At 46.5% G+C, this 22,909-nt stretch overlaps 2 protein-coding genes across 2 annotated transcripts in view; one reads left to right on the top strand and one right to left on the bottom strand.

Annotated features, from left to right (window-relative positions):
- Positions 1–3,932: 3,932 nt before the first annotated feature.
- LOC128730212 (transmembrane protein 145-like) lies at positions 3,933–6,615 on the top strand. The gene is made up of 5 exons (XM_053823243.1): positions 3,933–4,031; positions 4,098–4,247; positions 4,309–5,047; positions 5,116–5,394; positions 5,453–6,615. The coding sequence occupies exons 1-5, from the start codon at positions 3,933–3,935 to the stop codon at positions 6,613–6,615; spliced, it is 2,430 nt and encodes an 809-aa protein (XP_053679218.1).
- A 5,665-nt stretch (positions 6,616–12,280) lies between these two features.
- Positions 12,281–22,909, bottom strand: part of LOC128730735 (ecdysone-induced protein 75B, isoforms C/D) — a 76,259-nt gene continuing 65,630 nt past the window's right edge. The window contains exons 4-5 of the mRNA XM_053823814.1: positions 21,951–22,186; positions 12,281–15,378 (exon numbers count right to left, since the gene is read on the bottom strand). Coding sequence (XP_053679789.1) covers positions 12,433–15,378; positions 21,951–22,186 — 3,182 coding nt within the window. The 3' untranslated portion in view covers positions 12,281–12,432. The remainder of the gene's footprint in view (positions 15,379–21,950; positions 22,187–22,909) is intronic.

Genomic DNA, 22,909 nt, shown 5'->3' on the forward strand with positions numbered 1-22,909 from the left:
TTAACATCAAACAGTGACTCACTACAAGCGAATCCACATGATCACTCTTCTGCACAAACTGAAACAATCCATTCGTCATTTGCTTGTTTCGTTTCCTCCTTCTCAGTGCGGCGTATGAGTTACCAGACAAATGGCAAGAGCATCTTGGTGGATTGCTTGCGACAGTAACATACCCAAAAGGTTTGAAAGCCTTACGTCCGATAGATTCCGGAACGGGAACGAAGCAAATATTGGGAGTGAATAAAGCAAAAACAAATGCCTACTAATTTCAAGATATTCTTTGGCCGATAGGAAACAGGATGTAAAGGGGCAGACACATTTATCAGCAGCAAAACTCATGCATTAAATATAATAGTACTACATTAATTAATTTACTGCCTTAAACAAAAAGTAGCTAATAAACGTCGATTCGGCAAACGAAATGCGAGAGCAAACGGTACGGACGGTAGCACATGTACACAAACAATCCACATTGGTATGTGGCAGACACGTTCCGGCGTGCGCTTATTGGTATGATGATGGAAAAGCGTAAAACAACTTTAATGGACAGGCGATAAAAATATCAAAGTATTGCATGATCCAAGCATAATCAACCATATACATGGCAGTAGCAATAGTGTGATGGAATTACCACAGTGCAATGTGGTTGAACATGCCGAATATAAATCGGATACGAAAGTAAACACAACACAAAATGTGAAGCGCTTAAATACGAGACGTTGCGAAGTAGTATCATGTAGTTCCATATACCCACGGAAGGATAAGAGACAAGCGTACCACACAGAGCCACACACAAGCACACAAAGAGAAAATACACAAGAAAACAAGTAAACTTGAGAAGACTTATTTTACATCATGATTATTATGATTGATAAGTATATTATTAACAAACTAGTGGAAACTGTTAGGCTGGTATTAGAGGAAGTAGAGCATCAAAAATATATATATATATTACAACATCTGACTAGGACCGGTTAAACGACGTGTGAATTAGCAAGAGAACATAGAGAACTCCTTCGATGCGATCTACAAGAAAATCCGCCAGAAAAAAGTGCAAAGAAAGCAAGCCAATCAGAACAGCGCGCAGCACCCGTTCGTAAGACTGCCGAAATGGTTGAACTGTAAGGCATAAATCGAGAAAGAGCACTAAAAGAGGTGAACCAATCAAAAGCAGTAAGACCCGGAAGAAGCTCATACTGCATACATTTACCAAACTTTAACCTTTATCATTAACTACCTAGCGAACAAAGCCAGCCAACTATTTACGAGTCCTACAATAGTGCGCTATAAAATGCAATCACACGCCATCGAAACAAGTTGAATTTAAATTGGGAGTGGACGCTAAAGCCTCTTACACTGTGGAACAAACAAGGAACATATTATTAGATCACAGTTGAAACACAGAATATTTCTCAAACTGCTGGAAGACCTGGATATACCCATATCCACGTTTGGCAAACACCTCTTCGGTCCAGCAATGATCCAAACAGTTATTACAACGTGCTACATATAAAATCGTTCCGCATAATTCCTCTCCATATATTCTCCTCTTGCTCTTATGCTCGATGGTGCTGGACGCAAGGATGGACGCAGCAAGTGGATCCAAGGAAATGAAAGACATTTATTAGGCACGTCAATCTCTTGAACTATAAGTTTGGCCGTAGTTAAGCTGCATATTTTCCGTGTATCCTAATGATTTACCTACCAGATATTGCATACAAAAGTTCTTCTACTGTTCTTTTGTTTGTGTTTCATTTAGTAGCATTTTGTCTTCTAGTATGCAAAGATACGTGTGCCATGTATATTTTATCTTAAGAATACTACTTTAAACGACGTTGCCTGATTGCTTAGAAGATTTCGGACGATGTTAAAGGAAATACAAGCCAAATAAAACAGAATGAATATATTTAATGAATCAGAATCATTAAAGAGGGCCCAACATGATCGACGGTAGCAAACATATTATGGCGGGAGGAAATCGGGAAACCAAGTTTGATGAAGAGGCGAAAGAAATAGAACAGCTTAGTGAAATCACATACCCATACAAATCACGTACATACTAGCGCAAATTCTCATCTTATCCCGAAAGACAGTTAAAAAGATTAACAAACAAAAAAACAAGAAAAAAATATGCAAATGAAAAACATAGCCATAGAAGTAAAACCTACTCTCTTCTCTCTCTTCGATCTTTATTATTTCCTAATATTTCGCTTTCTCAAATTCGCTTTTCTCGCGCGCTCGCGTATTCTCTCTGTAATCTGCAACATGAAAACAGAATAAGCAAACAAAAAAATACCTACGAAACAAACAATCCGAAGGGTACAGCAAGTAAGGCACGAGATCAGTGGCGCATGGTTTTTCGCGCAAATAACAGATAACATTAATCGTAAGCAAACGCAAACAGCAAACAAATAATAACGGAAGAGTTAAGCAAAAATAACGCAGCCAGTTCACTTTAGATAAGTAGCGATTAACAAAACCAAATGACGTTAAAGCAAAACAAGTAGCGTGTAAGTGGATGAAGAAATAACGAAGGCAAAGAGGAACAAAAACACACAAAAAATGAAAAAAGAATCAAAGACGCTAGGGGAGAGTTTTGGCCACAATCGAGCATTGTGTATGCAATTTCGTTTTACATTATATTTAAATTTATTAGGCTCAATAAATATCGAATAAAAATACACACACACAAAAAGCAGAAAAAATAAACAAAAAACGGGAAAATATACCATATACAAAATGACGAAAACAAACAAAACGTAATGCAACATTTAGGAGGATAGTTTTGAATTGAAAAGCAGGTAACATTAGAAAACGCCAAGAAGAAAATCGATCCATGCATCAACCACACACGCAAGTAAGTCAGACCTTAACGAAAACTACCGCAGGTAAAAAATAGAAAAAAAAACGCAAAACATGCCGGAATCCGATCTTCAAGAAACCATCCGAACCCGGAGCACTAAGGATAATAAGCTAACTAATACAGGTGCAGTTACATGAGTATAATAAAGACAAATCCACGATACACGGAACCTATCCTAAATTGTGCAGGACGATATTACGTAGCACAGGCGAATGAAACCAGCAATCCGCGATCTAGAAAGCGGTGAAAATTACCGGAGGCAAAACAAAACCAGAAAAGCAAACTAGCGGAAACTAATAATGAAGCAACATCAACACGAACATGAACATAGTAATAATAAAGAAAAAACAAATGTGCAGGTTAGCAGTTTTCCATTGAAAAACAAATTACCCGGTGATGTTTTTTTTTATCCGAAAATGATCGTCTTTCAAACGATGGCTTGTGCAGTTTAGCATTTTTCCAACCCCTAAAAACATCCCCCTGTGTAGACGGGGCTTAATATTACATGTTGCGCAGTGGTGTGCGTAGGAACTAGTGATGGGCAAACTCTTCGTCCTTTAAAGCCCTTCGCCAATGATTAGTGCCAATGGTCGTATTTAAAGTTCCATCTTATTTCCAATCACAACTGGAAATTTAAACACTTTTTTACAAGCACAACCATCGTACATCCTGTTTGAGTATGTGACGCTTTCTGGCGCTGAAAAATATACACTAGCATATAAACACACCGGCAGTACATCGGTATGTACATGCTGTTGCCTGGCGTACCGGTTGCCACCGGATTGGACGGTGGATACGCATTCCAAATAAAGCAAGCCGATTTCCTTGGCAACCGTCTCAATGGAAGGAACGCAAACAAATCACAACGGGCCGTCGGTGTTGTGCTTTACGCCACTTTTCAGCACGATCCTGGACACAACAAGTTCCGCAGTTACGAGTGGTCAATGTTGCGAAAGGCAATTGCGAACATCTTTAAGATATCACAAACGGCTCCATATCAGGTAATATTAGCGCATCTGCGCGCCTTGAAAACGGTGGAATTCGTCGTCCGATAAACGGCGTTCCGAAAATGACGTGGCTGAGGATATGCATCCTGACGCTGTTGGCCAGTGCATGTGTACCGATTGGGCAGGCAAAGTATGTCGAAGGTCATCTCAAAACATCCGACGTAAGTTCCGCACCAGTTTACCTACACGACCTCTTAGCAATGAGTGTTTGATATCCTTCCCATCAGAACTGGGCGTTCTTGGCGCGATTCTGCTTCCTATCTGGCAAGGGAAAGTACGAGTACCTCATCGAGTACGAGAAGAAGTTGGGCGAGCTGAAGCTGCTCCTATATTACGACGACCGAACGCAATGGCCTGCGGTGTACAAAACGGACAAGGTACCTTCTGCTTTCTCGCGTATGTTGAGTGTTATCTGTTATTGTTACTTTCCTCTCGCAGACCTGCACGGAAAAGCTGTCCGTTTTGCATCCAGAAGACAACCAGATCGTACCGTTATCCCCACGCACGCCATATAATCTGTATTCAGGGTGCTTTCTTCGTACTCCGACGGCCAAGGAGTCCCCGAATGATCCGCTCCCCAGGGATGGCGGAAGTCTAACAACACGCCATCCACCACGAGGAGGTCCTGGTGTGGGAGGTGGGATTGGTGGGGATCTCAAACCACCGGATGATGACGCCCAGTACTTCGATCAGTTCCTGAAGACCAGTACATCTGAGCCGGAAGGGTTCGCCTTCGAAGACACCACTCACGGAAACGGGACGTATGAACCAAACTACGAAGTTTTGGTGTCCTCCGAAAGCTCCCTCCAGGGGGTTGGCTTCATCGGTGATAATGGTGAGGTGAACCTACTCGAGAACAGCACAGATTATCGGTTACTGGTGGAGCAGCTGTTCCCGGATGCTGATGGTGAGTCGACCAGGGAGTCGACGATGGATGTGCGTGTTGACAATGGTTCGCGAGTGCGTCGAGGAACACCAACGGCGCGGTTCGAAACTCGGCTCATTATCAGCTGCAGCAACTTTGGTAGCTTCACAAGCTCCCGGGAACGCTGGTGGTACATCGCCATCGCCAACTGTGACGCCAATGGCAAGGGTCTGGACGTGAAGTACCGCTTCCGCATGACGAATGGACCTCCGGGAGACTTCTGGCACGAGCATTTCTCGGCGGATGAGATGTGTAAGTGGTGAAGTAACACTCGAGCTCGTCTCTAGAGCAGGTTTGTAGCACGTTTGTCTTCTTCGCAGTCATTCCACCGATCCTGCTGGCGGAGTCCATCGCCTACAGCATGCTGCTGCTGGCCGTTTTTATCTGTGCCGTGGAGCTGAAGGCGCGCCATCTGTACCACTGCACCTACAGGCTGTTCACGTTGAGCGTGCTACTGCAGTGGTTCGGGGTGCTGTTGCTGAGTGTCACCTGGACCAAGTACGCCGTATCCGGTATTGGGCCGTTTCCGAACTTTGGCGGCATCTTCACCAGTGCCAGCGAGATCTCCTTCCTTCTGCTGCTATTGCTGATGGCGAAAGGTGAGTCGTACTGTCTTCTCGTAACATAGAGATCTCATCTGCAGCCTTTCGCCCGTAGGTTACACCATCACCCGAGCACGACTGAAGACCTGCTCGACGGTGAAGATCACCATATTCATCAATCTGTACGTGGTCGTGTACGTGTCACTCTACATCTACCAGGCGGAGGCGTTCGATCCGGGTGAGGTCCTCAATCTGTACGAGTCCCCAGCCGGGTTTGGATTGGCAGGATTGCGATGTGCTGGCTGGGGTTTCTTCATGTATGCGTGTGCAGCAACGATCCGCAAGTTCGCTGAGAAGACGCCCTTTTACTACCCTTTCGCGATGCTTGGTTCCCTTTGGATCCTTAGTGGACCCGTTCTTACATTGCTCGGGGTTAGTCTCCTCGATCCGTGGGTTCGCGAGTCCGCTATGCACGGTGCACTCGGTGCGGTCGCTTTTGCAGGACATCTGGCGTTCCTGTGGTTGACGTGGCCATCACGAGCGAATCGCAGCTTTCCGTACCACGTGCGCACGAACCACGTGGGCATTTCGCATGGCGAGGACGATGAAGTGACGTATCCAAAGCATGCGTACGAACCCTCTGTCATCCTGGCCAACCACAATCACCATCACCAACATCACCAGGCGTATGGGTCTGAGTCGAATGGACACGCCAACGGGTTCCTTGTGCCGTTGGCCCGCACCGATGGTCTCTACGATCAGTACCTTCGGGAGCGGGACATCTACCACAGCGGTTCTACGCCGCTTAGCTACGTATCTTTTCCAGCTCCGGCGCGGCAAAATGGCGCCGCAAATGGTGTCGCCAACGGTACCACCCAACAAGAGCACGTACGGAATGGTGACTCGGTTCAACACCTTCCGCCGGATGCGACTCCCGAACCTCCATCGGCACAACACCTTCGCAGCCCGTTAGCCCTCGAGGTGGACGCAGCCGACGTGTCCGGTCAGCCATCGCTCGAGGTCGCCGAGCAGGTTTCTAGCAACCCACCACTGAGTGGGAATGGCTCGATCGCGTCGACCGATCGGGACCAGGATCGGGACGATCGACGACCGTACAATCCGTTTCTGGCTGCATCTGGGGACGCCACTCGCAAGCCAAACCGCATCATTCTGCCCAGCCTCGAACATCCGGTGACAGGACCTCCGGAAGCGGAACAATCCGGATCCGGTGGAGGATCCGTTCCGAAGCACCTGTTCGCGGCTAAGCGAGATCCGTAGAATGTTGAGGGAGCTTCTGCGGTGTGTTATACTCACGTGTGTGTGGTGTGTTTCTTCTCTCTTGCGTTCTGTTTTCACCCTGCATTTTCCCTGTTGGGCAGCTGTTGGACGTTTTTAGCCGTGCGATGTTCCCTTTTTCCTAGCGACAAATAAAGCGACAAATCGAACACAAAAGTAGGCCGGGGATTTTTCTTTAGGCGTTGCGAAGCGATTTATTTTGTTGAACTCACAGTTTCAGATCCTGAAGGTGTTTTCAAGATCCTTCTTCTTCCTGTTCTTCTTTTGATTAGATGCTTCTGTTGCTTCACATATTCCTATTGTCTTTCGTGTCTTGTTTTCATCATTCATTCTTTTGCGATTATTACCTTGTTTTGTTTGTTTAGCGACTAGAAAAAGAGATGGCAATTCTGCCTAAGGCGGTAATTACCAATTCGATTCGAATTCGAAGCCAAGTCGTTCGATAAACAAAACAGTGTGAATCAAGCATACTTTTCCCGATTTTAGGTTTAATATCCATTAAAAAATGGTTCTTTTAGATATGGCGACACGTAGGCGTGGATTCAAGAGAAAGCAACCATTTTTATCTGTTGTTTTTTGGTGATCGATGTGATTGGTCCCATCAATCATATGCTGCACTATGGGGCCACGCGTCATGAGCCGGCATCGTTTTTATTCATGCCATTCGTTTCTGCTGAATACGTAATTAAAATACATTCAACGCAATGAAAAACATAGATTTACGATTCAGAAATTTATTGCACACAATTCTCTGTATTGTTTTCAGTTTAAAATAAAACTTTTGTATTTATCCAAATAATTCAAGTCCGATTATAATGGCCATTTTATGACTTTGAAAAACTCATAGTGCGCTCAGAACAATAAGCGATCAGTGGCGAAAAAATGACTTGCGGCTAATCACGCGCCAAAGGAGGCCGGCTATATAGATCGACGATATCGATACCGCTAGAGGGAGCTAGCACTCAAATTGGCATATGCGTGGGAGCGAGATCACTGATTGCGATGCGTAGCCAGGCGCGAAGCAACCTCCTTGGTGCATGTTCTCCTGGTATTATAGCTGGTTTTTGGACAGCAAAGTTTTGCGTCGAAAATCTTCGAATCTTCTCGCCGCTCGGCGGCGCCACGGCGTCATTCTTTTTTTTCGGGTATCTGACGAGCGGAGTCTGGTTTCGAGAGCCGTGGGTGAAAAAGTACAAGTCGGACGAGTATCATTGAAACTATTTTGGAAAGCTACGTCCTTTTGCGTGCTTTTTGATTGGATTTTATGGAAAAATAAGAATTACGCACCAATTGCGAAGGGATACAAGTTTGATGCAATTCATGCGGGAGGATTTCGAATGATGCGCGAGCTTAGTAAAAGACATACATTTTATACATTTTCAAACATTTATTTTTATTTAGTAGATTTTCTTTTTCTGTTACGGTTTGCTGTTCGTTTTCCACCACCGTTTCAGCCCACAATATGAATCTCTGTTTTTATGTTTTATTTCAAAATTGTTCTGCTCACGATGGTGAATATATTTCTTCAATATATCGCGGTGCCTTATTCTAGTACAAGCATTTTTCCTTTGCTTCCAAACGCATATTCTCTTTAAATGACCCTTCTAGACCTTGTTGCTACTACTTCATGATTTTCAAATCCCACTCGCAACCCGCCTGAGGCTCATCCCCAACAGTGGCGTGCATTTACGGTGATGCAAGATCCTTACACATTAACAGTCTCATCAAAACCGTCAAACAGTTCCTTCTCGTGCGCTGCTACTCGCTCAGTGTTTTGTTTTGAGTCCCATTTGCCAGGAAAATATACGTTCATGACTCAAAAATCTCCTCAGCATCGGATGCTTCGATGCGCAGTTTATTGTTAATAGTTTCCGTTAGTGCCAACACCTCCCCCGGGCTCAATTTTTCCGCTTTTCTTTCGTTTGCTTTTCGATCGGTTTTGTTTCGTTTCTTTCATCAACGCCCGCTTCCTGCAGCCAACACACAAATCACGCCTGTTCGTTTTCAATGCTTATGGTTTTTTTGTTTTATTTGTTGTTGTATTAAAATCAGTTTATTTTAATTCTCTTATAGTGTATAAATAAAAAAAACGCACATTTAATCAATTAAGGAAACTCTTTCTTCCCTCCGCAACTAAGTGTGTGTATGTGTGTATCTGTGTCGCTTGGCTTAAAAATTAAAAATAAGAAATGGTTTTCACTTTCTGCACGTATTCCCTTTTTTGTTTGCACATTTGCGTGTTTATGTGTATTTTGTATGTTTTATAATGGTGTTTGCGTGTATGTCCTACTATCGATGCTTTCCTTCTTCTACTAGCTTTCTTGTATTTGCAAAACCTAGTGTAAAACAAAGAAATAAACGCGGACTTAAACTCACTTACAGGCTAAAGGGCTCTTGAAAATGTACTTTTTACACGTTACCGATCGTCCTCGCGTTCCCTCTTTCCTGCTCTTCCTTCCTCGTCGAATCAAATTGAAGCTTACCAGAGGATAAATAAGATCGTCGCGAACAAGAAAAACGGCTAGTATATAAATTCATATGCCCAAAGGGCAAAAACAAACGAAAGGGAAAAATAGGGAAAGGGCTCCAAAGATAATAAAAGCAATTGCGGCTAAATGTATTAAGCATTAAGAAAACAAAAACAAGAAACGCTCCACGCTGGCTCCACAGGAAGGTTCAATAAATAAACTACGCTTCAACCCCATAAACAAGTAAACAAAATGTAGTATGAAACCTAGAGAACGAATTAAGGAGAACCGGGCGAAGCAAAAAAATCCTATCTTTCTTTTTCTGCGAAAAGAATAGACTTGAGGGGAAAGTAACTAGTGAAACTGAACTCTTAATAGTAGTAGCAACAATCCGCGTATCGTGGACCGTCGTTATACAGAAGTACACCAAGCTTAAAGGAGGTGAACGAAACATTGCTATCGGAAGGGGAAAGTGTACACTACCTTCTCTTTCTGCAAGGAAGGCCGATAAGGACACTAACCAGATTTTAAAAATAGATTTGATCCAACCTAACTTCACACGGGAACCGCTATTTACACGCCGATCCTTGGAATTTAAATTAGCATTAATTTAAAATAATATAACTACAGTCATAATTAATAATAGCAATAATAATAGTCTACCATGCTAGGCAATGTCTATCTCAATTTCAAGTTCACTCCGCGCAGCTAATCGTGTGTGTGTGTATGTGTGGCGATGTGGTTTTGGATGAGTGTTTTCGCTTGCTTATTGGTGATTTGCTGAAGGCTAAAGATCAGTCAAAGAAAGTCTACGACGAAGCGCAATCGCTTCTCTCCTTGTAGGCAATGTAGCAAATGAAAAGCAAGCTCCGGTTACCAAGGGAAACGTGTGCGGATTTTTTTCATAAATGTGTGACGCGTGCTTTCACAGAACGGAAACGCTTTTTCCAATGAATTTAAGTGGATTCAAGAGAAAATCCTGAACTTAGGGAGCTGGTGTTAAGAGCCATGCACATATCCCTATTTCAATCCTTTCACTCTCTCTCTCTTTCTTTATCTCCATCTCTCCCGTGGGCGCGTGTGTGTGTGTCTGTTTGTGTGTGTAGATACATGTCTTATGCATTGATATAAATAGTATTTTTGCTGATTTTTTGTCTGTGTGCAAACAGTGGCGCATTGTTTTCCCGTTTTCTGTTCCGTTCCTTCGTTCGAGCCCTGCTAGAATCTCATTTTGCGTCTTTATGCACCAATAGATAGTAACTAATTATGTTTTCACTCTCTCTCTCTCTCTGTTTCTTTTTTTTGTTGCTCTCCTTCAGCTTTACAACACACTCTCGCACACACGCACGCATTCAAATACACGCCTCGCTTTAACCACGTTAAACTATATCTTTATCTGCGGAATTGTAGTTTCATTCTCTTGTATTGTTATTTTTTGTAGGTTTTTGCTTTGTTTTAATCTCTGTTTTCTTTTTTCACATACTCTCTCTCTCTTTCTCTCTTTCTCGTTTTCTTCTCCACTTTCGTCACTAGCACAGCGTGCGGATTTGTTTGAGTTGTTTTCTTATAGATATATATAGATTTTCTTCTTCTTCTGTTCCTGTTCTGTATTGCATCTCACTTTCTTTTCTTTTTCCCATACCCCTTTCTATGTCTCTGTCTATTTTTTTTTCTTTTTCGTCACCTATCTCTATGATTCTAGGAATTATTTACACGTAACTCATCTTCTCCCACTCCTGCTTGTGTGTGTATTTTTTTTTTCTTGCACGGTTTGTTTGTTTGTGGTTGGACACATTGTGTGGTTTTTGTATTTCTTAGCTTTGTGATTCTCATTTTCAATTACTTTTCCTCTCTTTTATCAATTGCTTTTATGTATTTCTGATTTCTTTTGTTTTTGCTTGTTTACTGTTTCGTTAACCTTCTGTGCCCCCTGATGATCCTTTTATAAAATCGATTTAATTGCTTCGAGGCGCGACACCACCGTTCCACTTCGATTGGTACTTCACTTTACACACCACAACGTACGGGGGGCTTCTAATACGCGTGAGCACTGATTTCCTCTTCCTCTAACAGATTGTTGCTTGCTTCCTGATTTCTAGCTTTGCTCTGTGTAATTGCTTTATCATTATTCAGCTTTAAGTGACGTGTGCATGCTGCTGCACACACCAGTTTCGGAAACTACCCGCCGCAGTGTGAGTGTGTTGGCTTCTCTTAGCTGTTATATGCTCAATTTGCTTGTTTTGTGCCACTTAGAGTTCTACTGTACAAAGGATACTATTAGCAGCATGAGACTTGAAGTGTAGTGTTGGACTTTTAGCATGAGTTTTTGCTTATGTCGTGTGCTGATGTGTCTCTGCTCGTTTCCTTCGTTTGGCTGGCTTAATGATTTTCGATTTCACCGTTCCATCATTTGTTTGTGATTTAGTTTGTCTTTTCTCCTTACACACCATCATTAGGAGATCCCAGTAGCTGCTCGTGGTTTTTTGTATTTATTTTGTTTGTTTGTTTGCTATAATTCTAACTCTTCTCTCCTTATGATCTGCTCCCCTGTCTAACCTCCTGCCGCAGCGGAGCACTAAAACCTAGGTTCTACAAACGTAATGCTAAACTTTTGCATCCGATCAACGGCCTTGCATCGGCTTTCTTCTCATCACACTAGGATTTTTGCACCGATCTGACACCGGCCTAACCCCGTGAGGGAGCCGCGTTGACGGAAGGTGCGTGTGAAAAATCGCACCAATTCCTCTCTCCTCACTTCCAGCTCCCTCACCGGGCGTGTAGTTTACATCATTGCCATCCTTCGACTCGCTCCCCAGCTCCCGGCATCTGACTCTCAAGGAGACTGGGAATCATCATTCCACCGCTCCCTGGCCGGGCACCGCGGTCGAAAGCCTTCATAGTATAAAACAAAAAAAATCGAGATCGATTAGAGCAACTTGTCAAGGGCCCTTTGCAGCAGGTCCCCCTTATTCTCCCCTGGCTGGCGTTTTCGTTTAGTTTTTTGGCTTCGCATTGTAGTTTTGTTCTTGCACACACATCAGCTGCCTGCCCCGCTTGGCCTTCGCGTAAAATACTATAATACAGCACTGCCTACGCTCTATCAATTGTTTTGTTTTCCTCTCTTTCCCTATTTCCCTCTAACCGTGTTATCCTTTATGATGTATTAGTTTGCATCTCGGCCACCGCGCGTTTTTTCGTTAGGCTCCTTGGCTCCTGCTTAACACATTAAAAATTTGTACAAGTGTAGATGTAGGTTCGTTCGCACGTCACGTGTCGGCCTCCTGCGATTCTATAGCTCTCTATCTCATTTTCCCACACACCAACTCTGCCCTTACGCCTCCAGCAGGATCTTGTGGATGGTGGGATTGCTGCTAGGGCTAGTGCCACTGCTGCTACTACTGGCGTTGTTGCTCGGGTTGTTGTTGTTGCTGTTGCTGCTGCTGCTACTGCTGGTGGCTACAACCACGGTGGTTGCTGTCGCCGCCACCGGTGATACCGGGGCTGGCGATGAGGAAGAGGACGAAGGGACGGTAATGGCGGCTGCTGCGGAGGTGTTGGTGGTGGTGGAGGGTAGCAGCGGTCGCTGAACGACCGATACAACCCCTACGGGGGCTGGCGAGGGTGACTTCTTCGACAAGTTCAGCGGTTGCTGGCACGCATCGAGAGCGGTATTCGATCCTGAGCCTGAGCTGCCAATGTCCACCTTCAGCTCGAGCAACCGGGGTGAGGGTGTGAGCGGAGGTGCGACCACAACCGACGAGGGCGAAGCCGGCGGGGCCGGTGACGTCATCGTGGAATGGGGCGACTGGAAGTACCGGATGCTCGTTGATGAGGAGGACGGAGAAGCGGCTGATGGCGGTGAGGACACCACGGACAAGGACGACGAGGATGATGAGGATGAGGACGTGTCCGGTGGGGTGAGACTACCCGGGGATGGTGTCTGTTGGGCGCGATGTCCGGTCGTAGTGATGACACTAGCTGCAGCAGCGCCACCATTGTGGATCACCTGCTGCCATCTTCCGGCACCAGCTACCGTCGAAGCCGGCGAGGATGAAGCTGATCCTGCGAAAGGACATCCACCGGTGCTGGGTGTGGAAGCCGCTGGACTGCTGCCACTGCTGCTGGACGAGGATGACGGTGCGGGTGATACTGCCGACACGGTCAAATGGGGTGAAGCTCGCTGGAACACCCCGTTGGTGGCTCCTCCGCACACCAGTAGACCTCCCTGCGCTTGGCCCTGTTGCTGCTGCTGCTGCTTGATGTAGTTCTGCTGCTGCTCCTGGGCGGACTCGCGCATGATGTAGTTGTGGATGATGTCGGTGCGCTTCATCTGCTCCGGCGTCATGCGTGGTTCCTCCATCAGCGATTTGGCCAACACCGAGTGGGTGCTCGAAAGGGACGAATAGGGATGATGGTGATGCTGCTGCTGCTGCTGTTGCTGATGCACCGGAGGTTGAGGGCTGCACCGCGAGGTAGCGGATTGCAGAAAGCTGCTTTGGTGGGCCTGGGATTGTGGCTGAGGTCGCGTTAAATGCATGTGCAGCTGCGACTGGTGGTGCTGCGGTGGAGTGGAAACCACCGATGCCGGATGTTGCTGCTGCTGTGAGGAAGGTTGCTGACCCAGTGGGGTGGGCTTCGGCGAGGACGAAGAGGTAAGCACGGTAGTGACGGCCGGAGCAGCGACGACGGTCGGTGCCGTCGAGGACGACGAGGACGAGGAAGTCGCTTCCGCTTCACTCTCACGATGGCGCATGGCGCGGAACTTTTTGTGGGGCTTGTACGCCTCATCCATCAGGCTGTTGGTGTCGTACAGGGGTGGTGCCTGCAACACACGCTTCAACACCGGCATGTTCTCGACGCTACCGGAGTGTCGCGTCGCCGGAGTCGGCTGCTGTTGGTGAGACGGTGCCTTTTCGGTGCTGCTGGACGTGGTCGTGGCGGTGGAGTCCTCAAGTGCAGGATCCTCGAGCGAAGATCGCGGGCTGGAACAGGACGATGAGCCACTGCTCACACTGCTTCCTCCGGTGACCGGTGGTTTCGGGTGTAGCAGCAGGTGGTGGTGGTGTTGATGATGGTGCAACCCGTGGTGAGAGGACACCGGTGGTTGCGGTGGGTTGTCGTGCTTCTCATTTCCGGACTCGATACCGGAGTCAGTGGGTGAGTCCAGCTTGCGGTACCGCGACACGTGATGATGATGGTGATGGTGCAGGTGACCCGAACTTCCGGTTGAGGAAGTCGAACCCGCCGTGCCCGAGGACGAAGAACCGACGGAACGAATGACGGGAGTAATAGTGAGCCCATTTTGGGCCAAGTGTTGTGCCGTTCCACCGATCAGATCGTCCTCAGCCGATGATCCCGAGCTGGCACGGTGCCGAATGATGGGACAGGCCCCGGACAAAGTGGCCGCTAGCAGAGGAGCCGCGGCGGAAGCCGCCGTCGAAATGCCGCCATTGTGATGGTGATGATGATGGTGGTGGTGATGGTGCAGGTGGTGGTACTCTGACGAAGACGACGAGGACGATGACGATGACGAGGACGTCTCAGCGGATTCCGTACTCGAGACGGAGCTCATTGGGCTCTTAGCGATCTCAACCTCAACCTGGTTGCCATCGCAGCTCCAGCTTGCAGGGCTCTTCGCGTCCGGCAACAACACCGCACCCTGATCCTCGTCAGAAGACCACATCTGCTGACGCAACAGCTCCTTGTGCTCGGTACGGAACACCACCAGCTTCTCCGTGTGAAGCGTACTAAGCGTGCGCAGGTCCGGCATCGTACGTAACAACTCCTGCATGAACTCCGGCTTGTCAGGCCGGTTCTGCGAGATCACCGACTGGAGACAAGCCTTCAGCTTCGAGTACATACGCTCGATTAGCTCGACATTACGCAACCCAGGCCGGTCGGGCGTGATCAGTACGATCGCACAGAACAACCCAATCTCGGCATCGGTCAGATGCATCGAGTTCATCCGTTCGGCGAAGTTGAACGTCGAATCGACGAGGAAACGCGCGTTCGCTCCGTTCTGGATGGTGTCGCGACGCATCACCTGCCCGTTCAGGCAGATGATCGAGTTGATCGTGGTGTCGAACATGCAGATCAACCGTACGAACAGCGCATCGAACAGGCCCGCCTTTAGCAGCGTGAATTTGTCGTCCTGCGTCAGCAGCTGGAAGCCTGGGATCATACCGGCGAAGTCGATCACACCACGGATGACGTGCGCGAATCGTTGGCTGAACTCCTGCTCCGACTGTAGCTCCGGGGCCGGATTGAGAGGACATGCCTGCAACGAGAACAAACACATGAACATTCATTACACACTCGGCAAGGGGCTCTTTTTTCCGGATACAGTGTTCCGAAATTCACAGTTCGAACGCAGATGTTTGCAGTGTGTGGGGGAAGATCTACCCTCAAAACTACGTCAACTGGAAATCGACCAAAAATGGAAGCACATTTACTGACGCGCAAAAAACACCGGTTGTGAGCGTGTGAGAGTGGCGAACTCGAAACAGGAGCGCTTTTGCGCCACCCCTCAACGAGAGCCTTCTCTCAATATTTGGTTCAAATTCAAGGTCGACGAACTGGGGAGGGTTCAAGGTTTTTCACCCCACCAGAGCATGAGAGAGAGAGGCAAAAAGTGTCGACGCAGTTGACACGTCCGTTGATAAAATAGATAAGCGTGTGGATGATGACAGAATGGGTTTGACGTGTAAGATGGCGACAAAAATGGTTCGTTTTTGAAGGCAAAATGCGCAAAATTTATTCGCTACCCAACACACACACGCGCGTTATCAATCAGGAATCGAAAGAGATAGAGCGTGAACGTTTTCTTCCCACGGTTGTTGCTCACAGGGGGTGTTAATCTTCCTCACAGCCCAGGTTGTTGACATTCGGGCGATGACTTAACATCTTTCTCTTCGGTGCTACCGGTTCAGATTCCATTTGCCGTCGGTTCAAGAACCTTTCCTGCACTTGCCTTTATTTTTTGCCCCCAATCCTTTTTTCCTTCACCTCAACCACTCCCCCAAAACCCCCTGCAGCGCGTGTGAGTGACAGCATTTTATCGGTCATTACCGGTCACGTTGCGCCATCTTTCGCTCACGATCTCTCAGCAACCCAACCCTGTCGGCCTTTATCAGCCTTGTGCGCGGTGGAGACGCGTGTTTGCGAAACCGTCTTCGTTTCCCTTCGCCCTTCTTCTACTCCTCACTCCCTCACCCGCAGGAAGGGGGGTGGATTCTCGCTTCCTCATGCGTCGCGGTTCACCCATCCCTTCACAGGGTCAGCGTTAACCCGTGGCTGTTGTTAACGGGTGTCTCGCCCTTCTCCCTTCTCCCGATTATACCCACCCCGTCTGGGAGTCTCTCTATCTCTCTCTCTCTCTCTCTCATTCTCTCACATGCTTCGATTTCAAGGACAACAACAGAACCGTTACCGCGCGCGTGTGGCTTTGGCATCTCCCTCTCCACACCGCACTTGAAACGCGCGTCATTTGCGCGACAAACGGTAACAGGCGCCCTCGTCGTCGTCCCCATCTCTGCCCCTCCTCCCCCCCCCCCCCACCCCATTTGCCCCTGAGTCCCATCAGAACACACGCGCGCATGGCAACCGCCGAGGCGGATCGGCGAGGACGATGGAGACGCATGGTCTCTCTGACGGCATTGAACTAGCGTGAGGCGAGAAACAACACGTTCACCAGCGTGAGTTCGCGCGCGCGCGCACGTTTGAATTAATTCTATTTCCGCATTTTCGTGCACATCCCTCCCAACGGCACCATCTCCTCCTCCGCCACCATCCCCATTAAGAGAGTATCTTGTTCTCGGTCTCTCTCTCTCTCTGTCTCTCTCTCTCTCTCTCTCTCGCATACCGTTAAACCGCAAGTTCATCCCCAGGCCCTTACTTCCACGCGAGTCAACCTCTTATCGGTCATTCCGGGTTGGAATCGTGTTCCACACCATGGTGGTGGACACACATACAGACACACACCCGCATACAACCCTCTGTGGGCCTGGGCAATGGCATTTCTCGGAAACGATGGGAGTTTTTGCCATTCGAAGCAACAAGACCCGCGCGCGCCTAGATGAGTAAACAAAACAACAGGAAGTCGATCGCTCCCGTGCACGGAAGCGTAAGAAGAGGGGGTGGTGGAGGTTCAGCAGGGAACACCCTCCCACCCACCACCCACCAGCAATCGACGGCTATCGGCCATATCTCGCACACATACCACAGGCAACACGAGCGGGCGATTAAATTAGCGAAACACAATTTCAAGGTTATCGCGCACCAGTCTGCGATACGGTCGTTTGCAACCCTCGTTCTCCCACCTAGGGGAGGGAGGGTTGCTCTTATCGCTGGTAACACTACACTACAAGCAAAATTTGGGATGTATCGTTCGTCTCGACGTTTCATGAGCTTGTCACCTCTTTGCTCCATACAAATTTCCAAGGCGTAGCGTTGTGCATGGGTGTGTTTGCTATCGTCGTGAGCATCGCGCGTACCGCTCAACACCCCGCTCCACATAGCTCCCACAAACTAGCTCATTTTTCTTGTCACTCGTATCGGCCGGGGTCGTCACGAGTTTTTGTTCCGTTCTGTCTGTACCAAAACTATCTCCGCACTCGTCTTGAGCTTCAAACCCGTACTGAGCGGCCCTAACGTAGCTCAATCACTCAATGTTATTATCAGAACGGAATGTCCGTGGAACAACGGCTAGAAGTTTGTAGCGATCGCTTATATTTAGCGAATTTCAATTAGGGGTTTCCCATTCTTAATAAATTAATAATTTCAAAATAAGTTTAACCCTTTCCGATGCCTGAACAAAATGGTTCAACCATTTAAGCAAATCACACAGTAGAAGAAAATCGGAGGGAAAACCGTATGGGACAATTTATGTTATCAATTTTGTAATCGTCGCGAAATTGTCTAAATTACGTTTACGATAGCTTTACCTATAGGAGAGATGCATTCATAAGATGCCATGCATGCGAAATTCATTGACTTCAATTTAAAGCATAGACCGGCAATTGTTTCTACGATTGGTTTGCAAAGCACATTTTCATAACGATTCAGGTGCTTGTTTATATTAACAAAATATGGTATTGAATTTACTCATAACCAAGGGTAGGCTTTCTGGTAAAAGATACAGCAATTCGTACAATTAGCCAATCGCTTCGATCAGAAAGCTATAGGATTGGTTTTACCCTTAGCGAAGGAATTCTGTTTATGATAAACACCGAAGAAGCAAATCCAGTACAATTGAAAGTATGCGGAATGATAAGGAATGATTGGTTGGCGATAGGAATCACGATATCGGGGGATCGATGGATATTACCAACGTATTTATTACCGATCGATATATTACCTACCGAGCTCCATCACCTAAACATGGGAAACGGAAGTCCTTCCCTGCAAATCAGCCAGATATGGATAACGCTTTTGTAAGGTTGAGTTAAAGTCCGTAATTATGTTCAATGTTTTTTTCTACTTTCATATAAATAATATCGACTGTTGAAAGATTAGTTTTTTATATTGTCAAAAACATATGATTTTGACTGAAATATTTACGCTCATATCTCTTGATGGTTCCTACTCATTTGCTCGAAAGATATAATTTAGTGTGTAAGAAGTTTAATCCAAGCACACTTAGCGCCAAATACCCTAATCATTTTTTTAAATCCACTAAAAATATCTGTCTTTTTGATTGTGATGTGCCGACCATGAACGTGAAATAATGGTGCAGATCAGAAACAAACTTGCGAGACGGTATTTTGCTAGGCAAATTCAACTCAGTTTCACGTTATGGGTAATATGGGGTTCTCAGCGATCTCCAAATATATTTTAATCGGCGTCATAATTTGGCCTTAAAAGAAAGAAAGTCAACCGTTAGCAACGGGGCACATAATATGAGACTCGACGGCTGAATCGGTAAATTTTCGACGCTCAATCATTTCAATACAAAACTTCATATCTCATCAATTCTAACTTCTCCCCTCTCTAATTCGACCCGAAATAATTCAAATTTGCAAAGCAAAGAGAAGAGAGGCAGAAAAAGCAAGGCAGCCAAGCACAACAAGACCTAATCAGAACGAATAAGAGCATAGGGGGGAGAATCGTTTCGACACCTAGAACACTCAGAGCTAATGTTCCACTCCGACATGCACTCGCGGCCACACGGTCAAGAAGAGCTTGAAGCGAAAATAACGAGAGCAGAGCGTACGGGCCTGAGCTTCCTTCCACATGGATTTTTTTTTATTTCATGATCACTCAATTTTACGTGAGCGCCATTTATTTGCAACACATGCTAGGCAACATCCTCATGAAACGTCGACTTTTTACTGCATCTCGACGTCGACGCGACGGTCGAGGCGACGATACGAAACGTCGGCTCGACGGTCGAGCCGACGATATTTAACGTCGCCACAGCCCTAAATGCTAGTCGTGTACAAGCAAAATTTGGGATGTATCGTTCGTCTCGACGTTTCATGAGCTTGTCACCTCTTTGCTCCATACAAATTTCCAAGGCGTAGCGTTGTGCATGGGTGTGTTTGCTATCGTCGTGAGCATCGCGCGTACCGCTCAACACCCCGCTCCACATAGCTCCCACAAACTAGCTCATTTTTCTTGTCACTCGTATCGGCCGGGGTCGTCACGAGTTTTTGTTCCGTTCTGTCTGTACCAAAACTATCTCCGCACTCGTCTTGAGCTTCAAACCCGTACTGAGCGGCCCTAACGTAGCTCAATCACTCAATGTTATTATCAGAACGGAATGTCCGTGGAACAACGGCTAGAAGTTTGTAGCGATCGCTTATATTTAGCGAATTTCAATTAGGGGTTTCCCATTCTTAATAAATTAATAATTTCAAAATAAGTTTAACCCTTTCCGATGCCTGAACAAAATGGTTCAACCATTTAAGCAAATCACACAGTAGAAGAAAATCGGAGGGAAAACCGTATGGGACAATTTATGTTATCAATTTTGTAATCGTCGCGAAATTGTCTAAATTACGTTTACGATAGCTTTACCTATAGGAGAGATGCATTCATAAGATGCCATGCATGCGAAATTCATTGACTTCAATTTAAAGCATAGACCGGCAATTGTTTCTACGATTGGTTTGCAAAGCACATTTTCATAACGATTCAGGTGCTTGTTTATATTAACAAAATATGGTATTGAATTTACTCATAACCAAGGGTAGGCTTTCTGGTAAAAGATACAGCAATTCGTACAATTAGCCAATCGCTTCGATCAGAAAGCTATAGGATTGGTTTTACCCTTAGCGAAGGAATTCTGTTTATGATAAACACCGAAGAAGCAAATCCAGTACAATTGAAAGTATGCGGAATGATAAGGAATGATTGGTTGGCGATAGGAATCACGATATCGGGGGATCGATGGATATTACCAACGTATTTATTACCGATCGATATATTACCTACCGAGCTCCATCACCTAAACATGGGAAACGGAAGTCCTTCCCTGCAAATCAGCCAGATATGGATAACGCTTTTGTAAGGTTGAGTTAAAGTCCGTAATTATGTTCAATGTTTTTTTCTACTTTCATATAAATAATATCGACTGTTGAAAGATTAGTTTTTTATATTGTCAAAAACATATGATTTTGACTGAAATATTTACGCTCATATCTCTTGATGGTTCCTACTCATTTGCTCGAAAGATATAATTTAGTGTGTAAGAAGTTTAATCCAAGCACACTTAGCGCCAAATACCCTAATCATTTTTTTAAATCCACTAAAAATATCTGTCTTTTTGATTGTGATGTGCCGACCATGAACGTGAAATAATGGTGCAGATCAGAAACAAACTTGCGAGACGGTATTTTGCTAGGCAAATTCAACTCAGTTTCACGTTATGGGTAATATGGGGTTCTCAGCGATCTCCAAATATATTTTAATCGGCGTCATAATTTGGCCTTAAAAGAAAGAAAGTCAACCGTTAGCAACGGGGCACATAATATGAGACTCGACGGCTGAATCGGTAAATTTTCGACGCTCAATCATTTCAATACAAAACTTCATATCTCATCAATTCTAACTTCTCCCCTCTCTAATTCGACCCGAAATAATTCAAATTTGCAAAGCAAAGAGAAGAGAGGCAGAAAAAGCAAGGCAGCCAAGCACAACAAGACCTAATCAGAACGAATAAGAGCATAGGGGGGAGAATCGTTTCGACACCTAGAACACTCAGAGCTAATGTTCCACTCCGACATGCACTCGCGGCCACACGGTCAAGAAGAGCTTGAAGCGAAAATAACGAGAGCAGAGCGTACGGGCCTGAGCTTCCTTCCACATGGATTTTTTTTTATTTCATGATCACTCAATTTTACGTGAGCGCCATTTATTTGCAACACATGCTAGGCAACATCCTCATGAAACGTCGACTTTTTACTGCATCTCGACGTCGACGCGACGGTCGAGGCGACGATACGAAACGTCGGCTCGACGGTCGAGCCGACGATATTTAACGTCGCCACAGCCCTAAATGCTAGTCGTGAAGGCTCGCGGGAGCGAGAGAGAACACGACATTTGAAGTGACAAATCGCGAATGAGTTCCCGGGCACAGATGAGAACCGGCCGCGTGATCTGTGAGTGGCGCTGCTCACGGAGGGGGTGCGATGGGGAGGGTGGTGGATGGCCACTCTGCACTCGCCCGCTCCCCTTCCCCCTCCATCATCCACCCACACACATGCCTGTTGACCTTGAGAAAGATCCCCCTCCACACCAGGAAGCGACGTCGGCGACAACGACGACGGTTCTTGTCGCGGTTTAGGATCATTGGAAATGATGATGACGTGGGATATGAGGGGTGTGTGTTGGATTGGATGTTGAACTTACCAGAGTCGGCATCGAGTAGCTTGGGCAGTCACGGGCCCGCTGACGCATGGCGGTGACCTTTTCGCGCGTGAACTCGCACGTTTCGATGTGTGCCTGAAGAACGCTAGCCAGCAGACGGGGCTGATCGTCGAGTTCGCTTGCCAACGCTCGCTGGTTGCCTCGATTTTGGGTGCTTTGTTGCATCGCAGCCAGGATGCGGGCTTTTTCGCGTTTCGGCACTCGCCCGAACCTGACGGCTGTTTTCAGAGAAGAACGAAACAAAATATAACGGTTAGTTGGCTGCATTTTCATGAGGGTTTTGGTGCTGAAAAATGTCATTCCTAATGCTGGTTGCGTGTGCTTCCGGATGCGGAAACCAAACCTGAATGGTCCGTTCTGCATGAGCGAACGGAAATCCGATATGTCCCTCTTCTTGGTGCCTTATCCGGTATTTGCGACCTCCCTCACAAACTGCACCGAAACGGCCCTGACCCCTTTTGCCCACCGATCTCTTCCTTCTTCTGTCGAGAGGCTCGTCTGGTGACCTTCTCGTGTAGGTTTTTTTTACTCGCGCTCCCCCACTCAGCGGAAATCAAATTCGCGAATGCAAGAAGTCCTTCACGCCATCTACCTGAGGTGCTTTGTGTGTGTGCGTTTGTGGGGGCTGTAGGTCAGACCACCTGCCAACGAAGGCTGACGTCGTCGGTTTCGATCACTCGATCTCGAAAGGGTATTTGAGTTCAGCTCGCGTATTAACTTCCGCATCGCGGGGATCTCTCTCTCTCTCTCTCTCTCTCTCTCTCTCTCTCTCTCTCTTTCGTATGTCACCTCGATTCCCTCCCCAAACGGGCATTCACTCGAGATACAACAACCGCCGTGTAGTGGCCTCAAAAAATCCATCACCCACAAAGGTCGACCACCACGTGGTGAACGCAAATACGTGAGGTTGGTGGTTTTTTATTCATTCGCATTTCCGTTTC

The sequence above is a fragment of the Anopheles nili genome, chromosome 2 (genome assembly GCF_943737925.1).
Source record: "Anopheles nili chromosome 2, idAnoNiliSN_F5_01, whole genome shotgun sequence".
Lineage (NCBI taxonomy): Eukaryota > Metazoa > Arthropoda > Insecta > Diptera > Culicidae > Anopheles > Anopheles nili.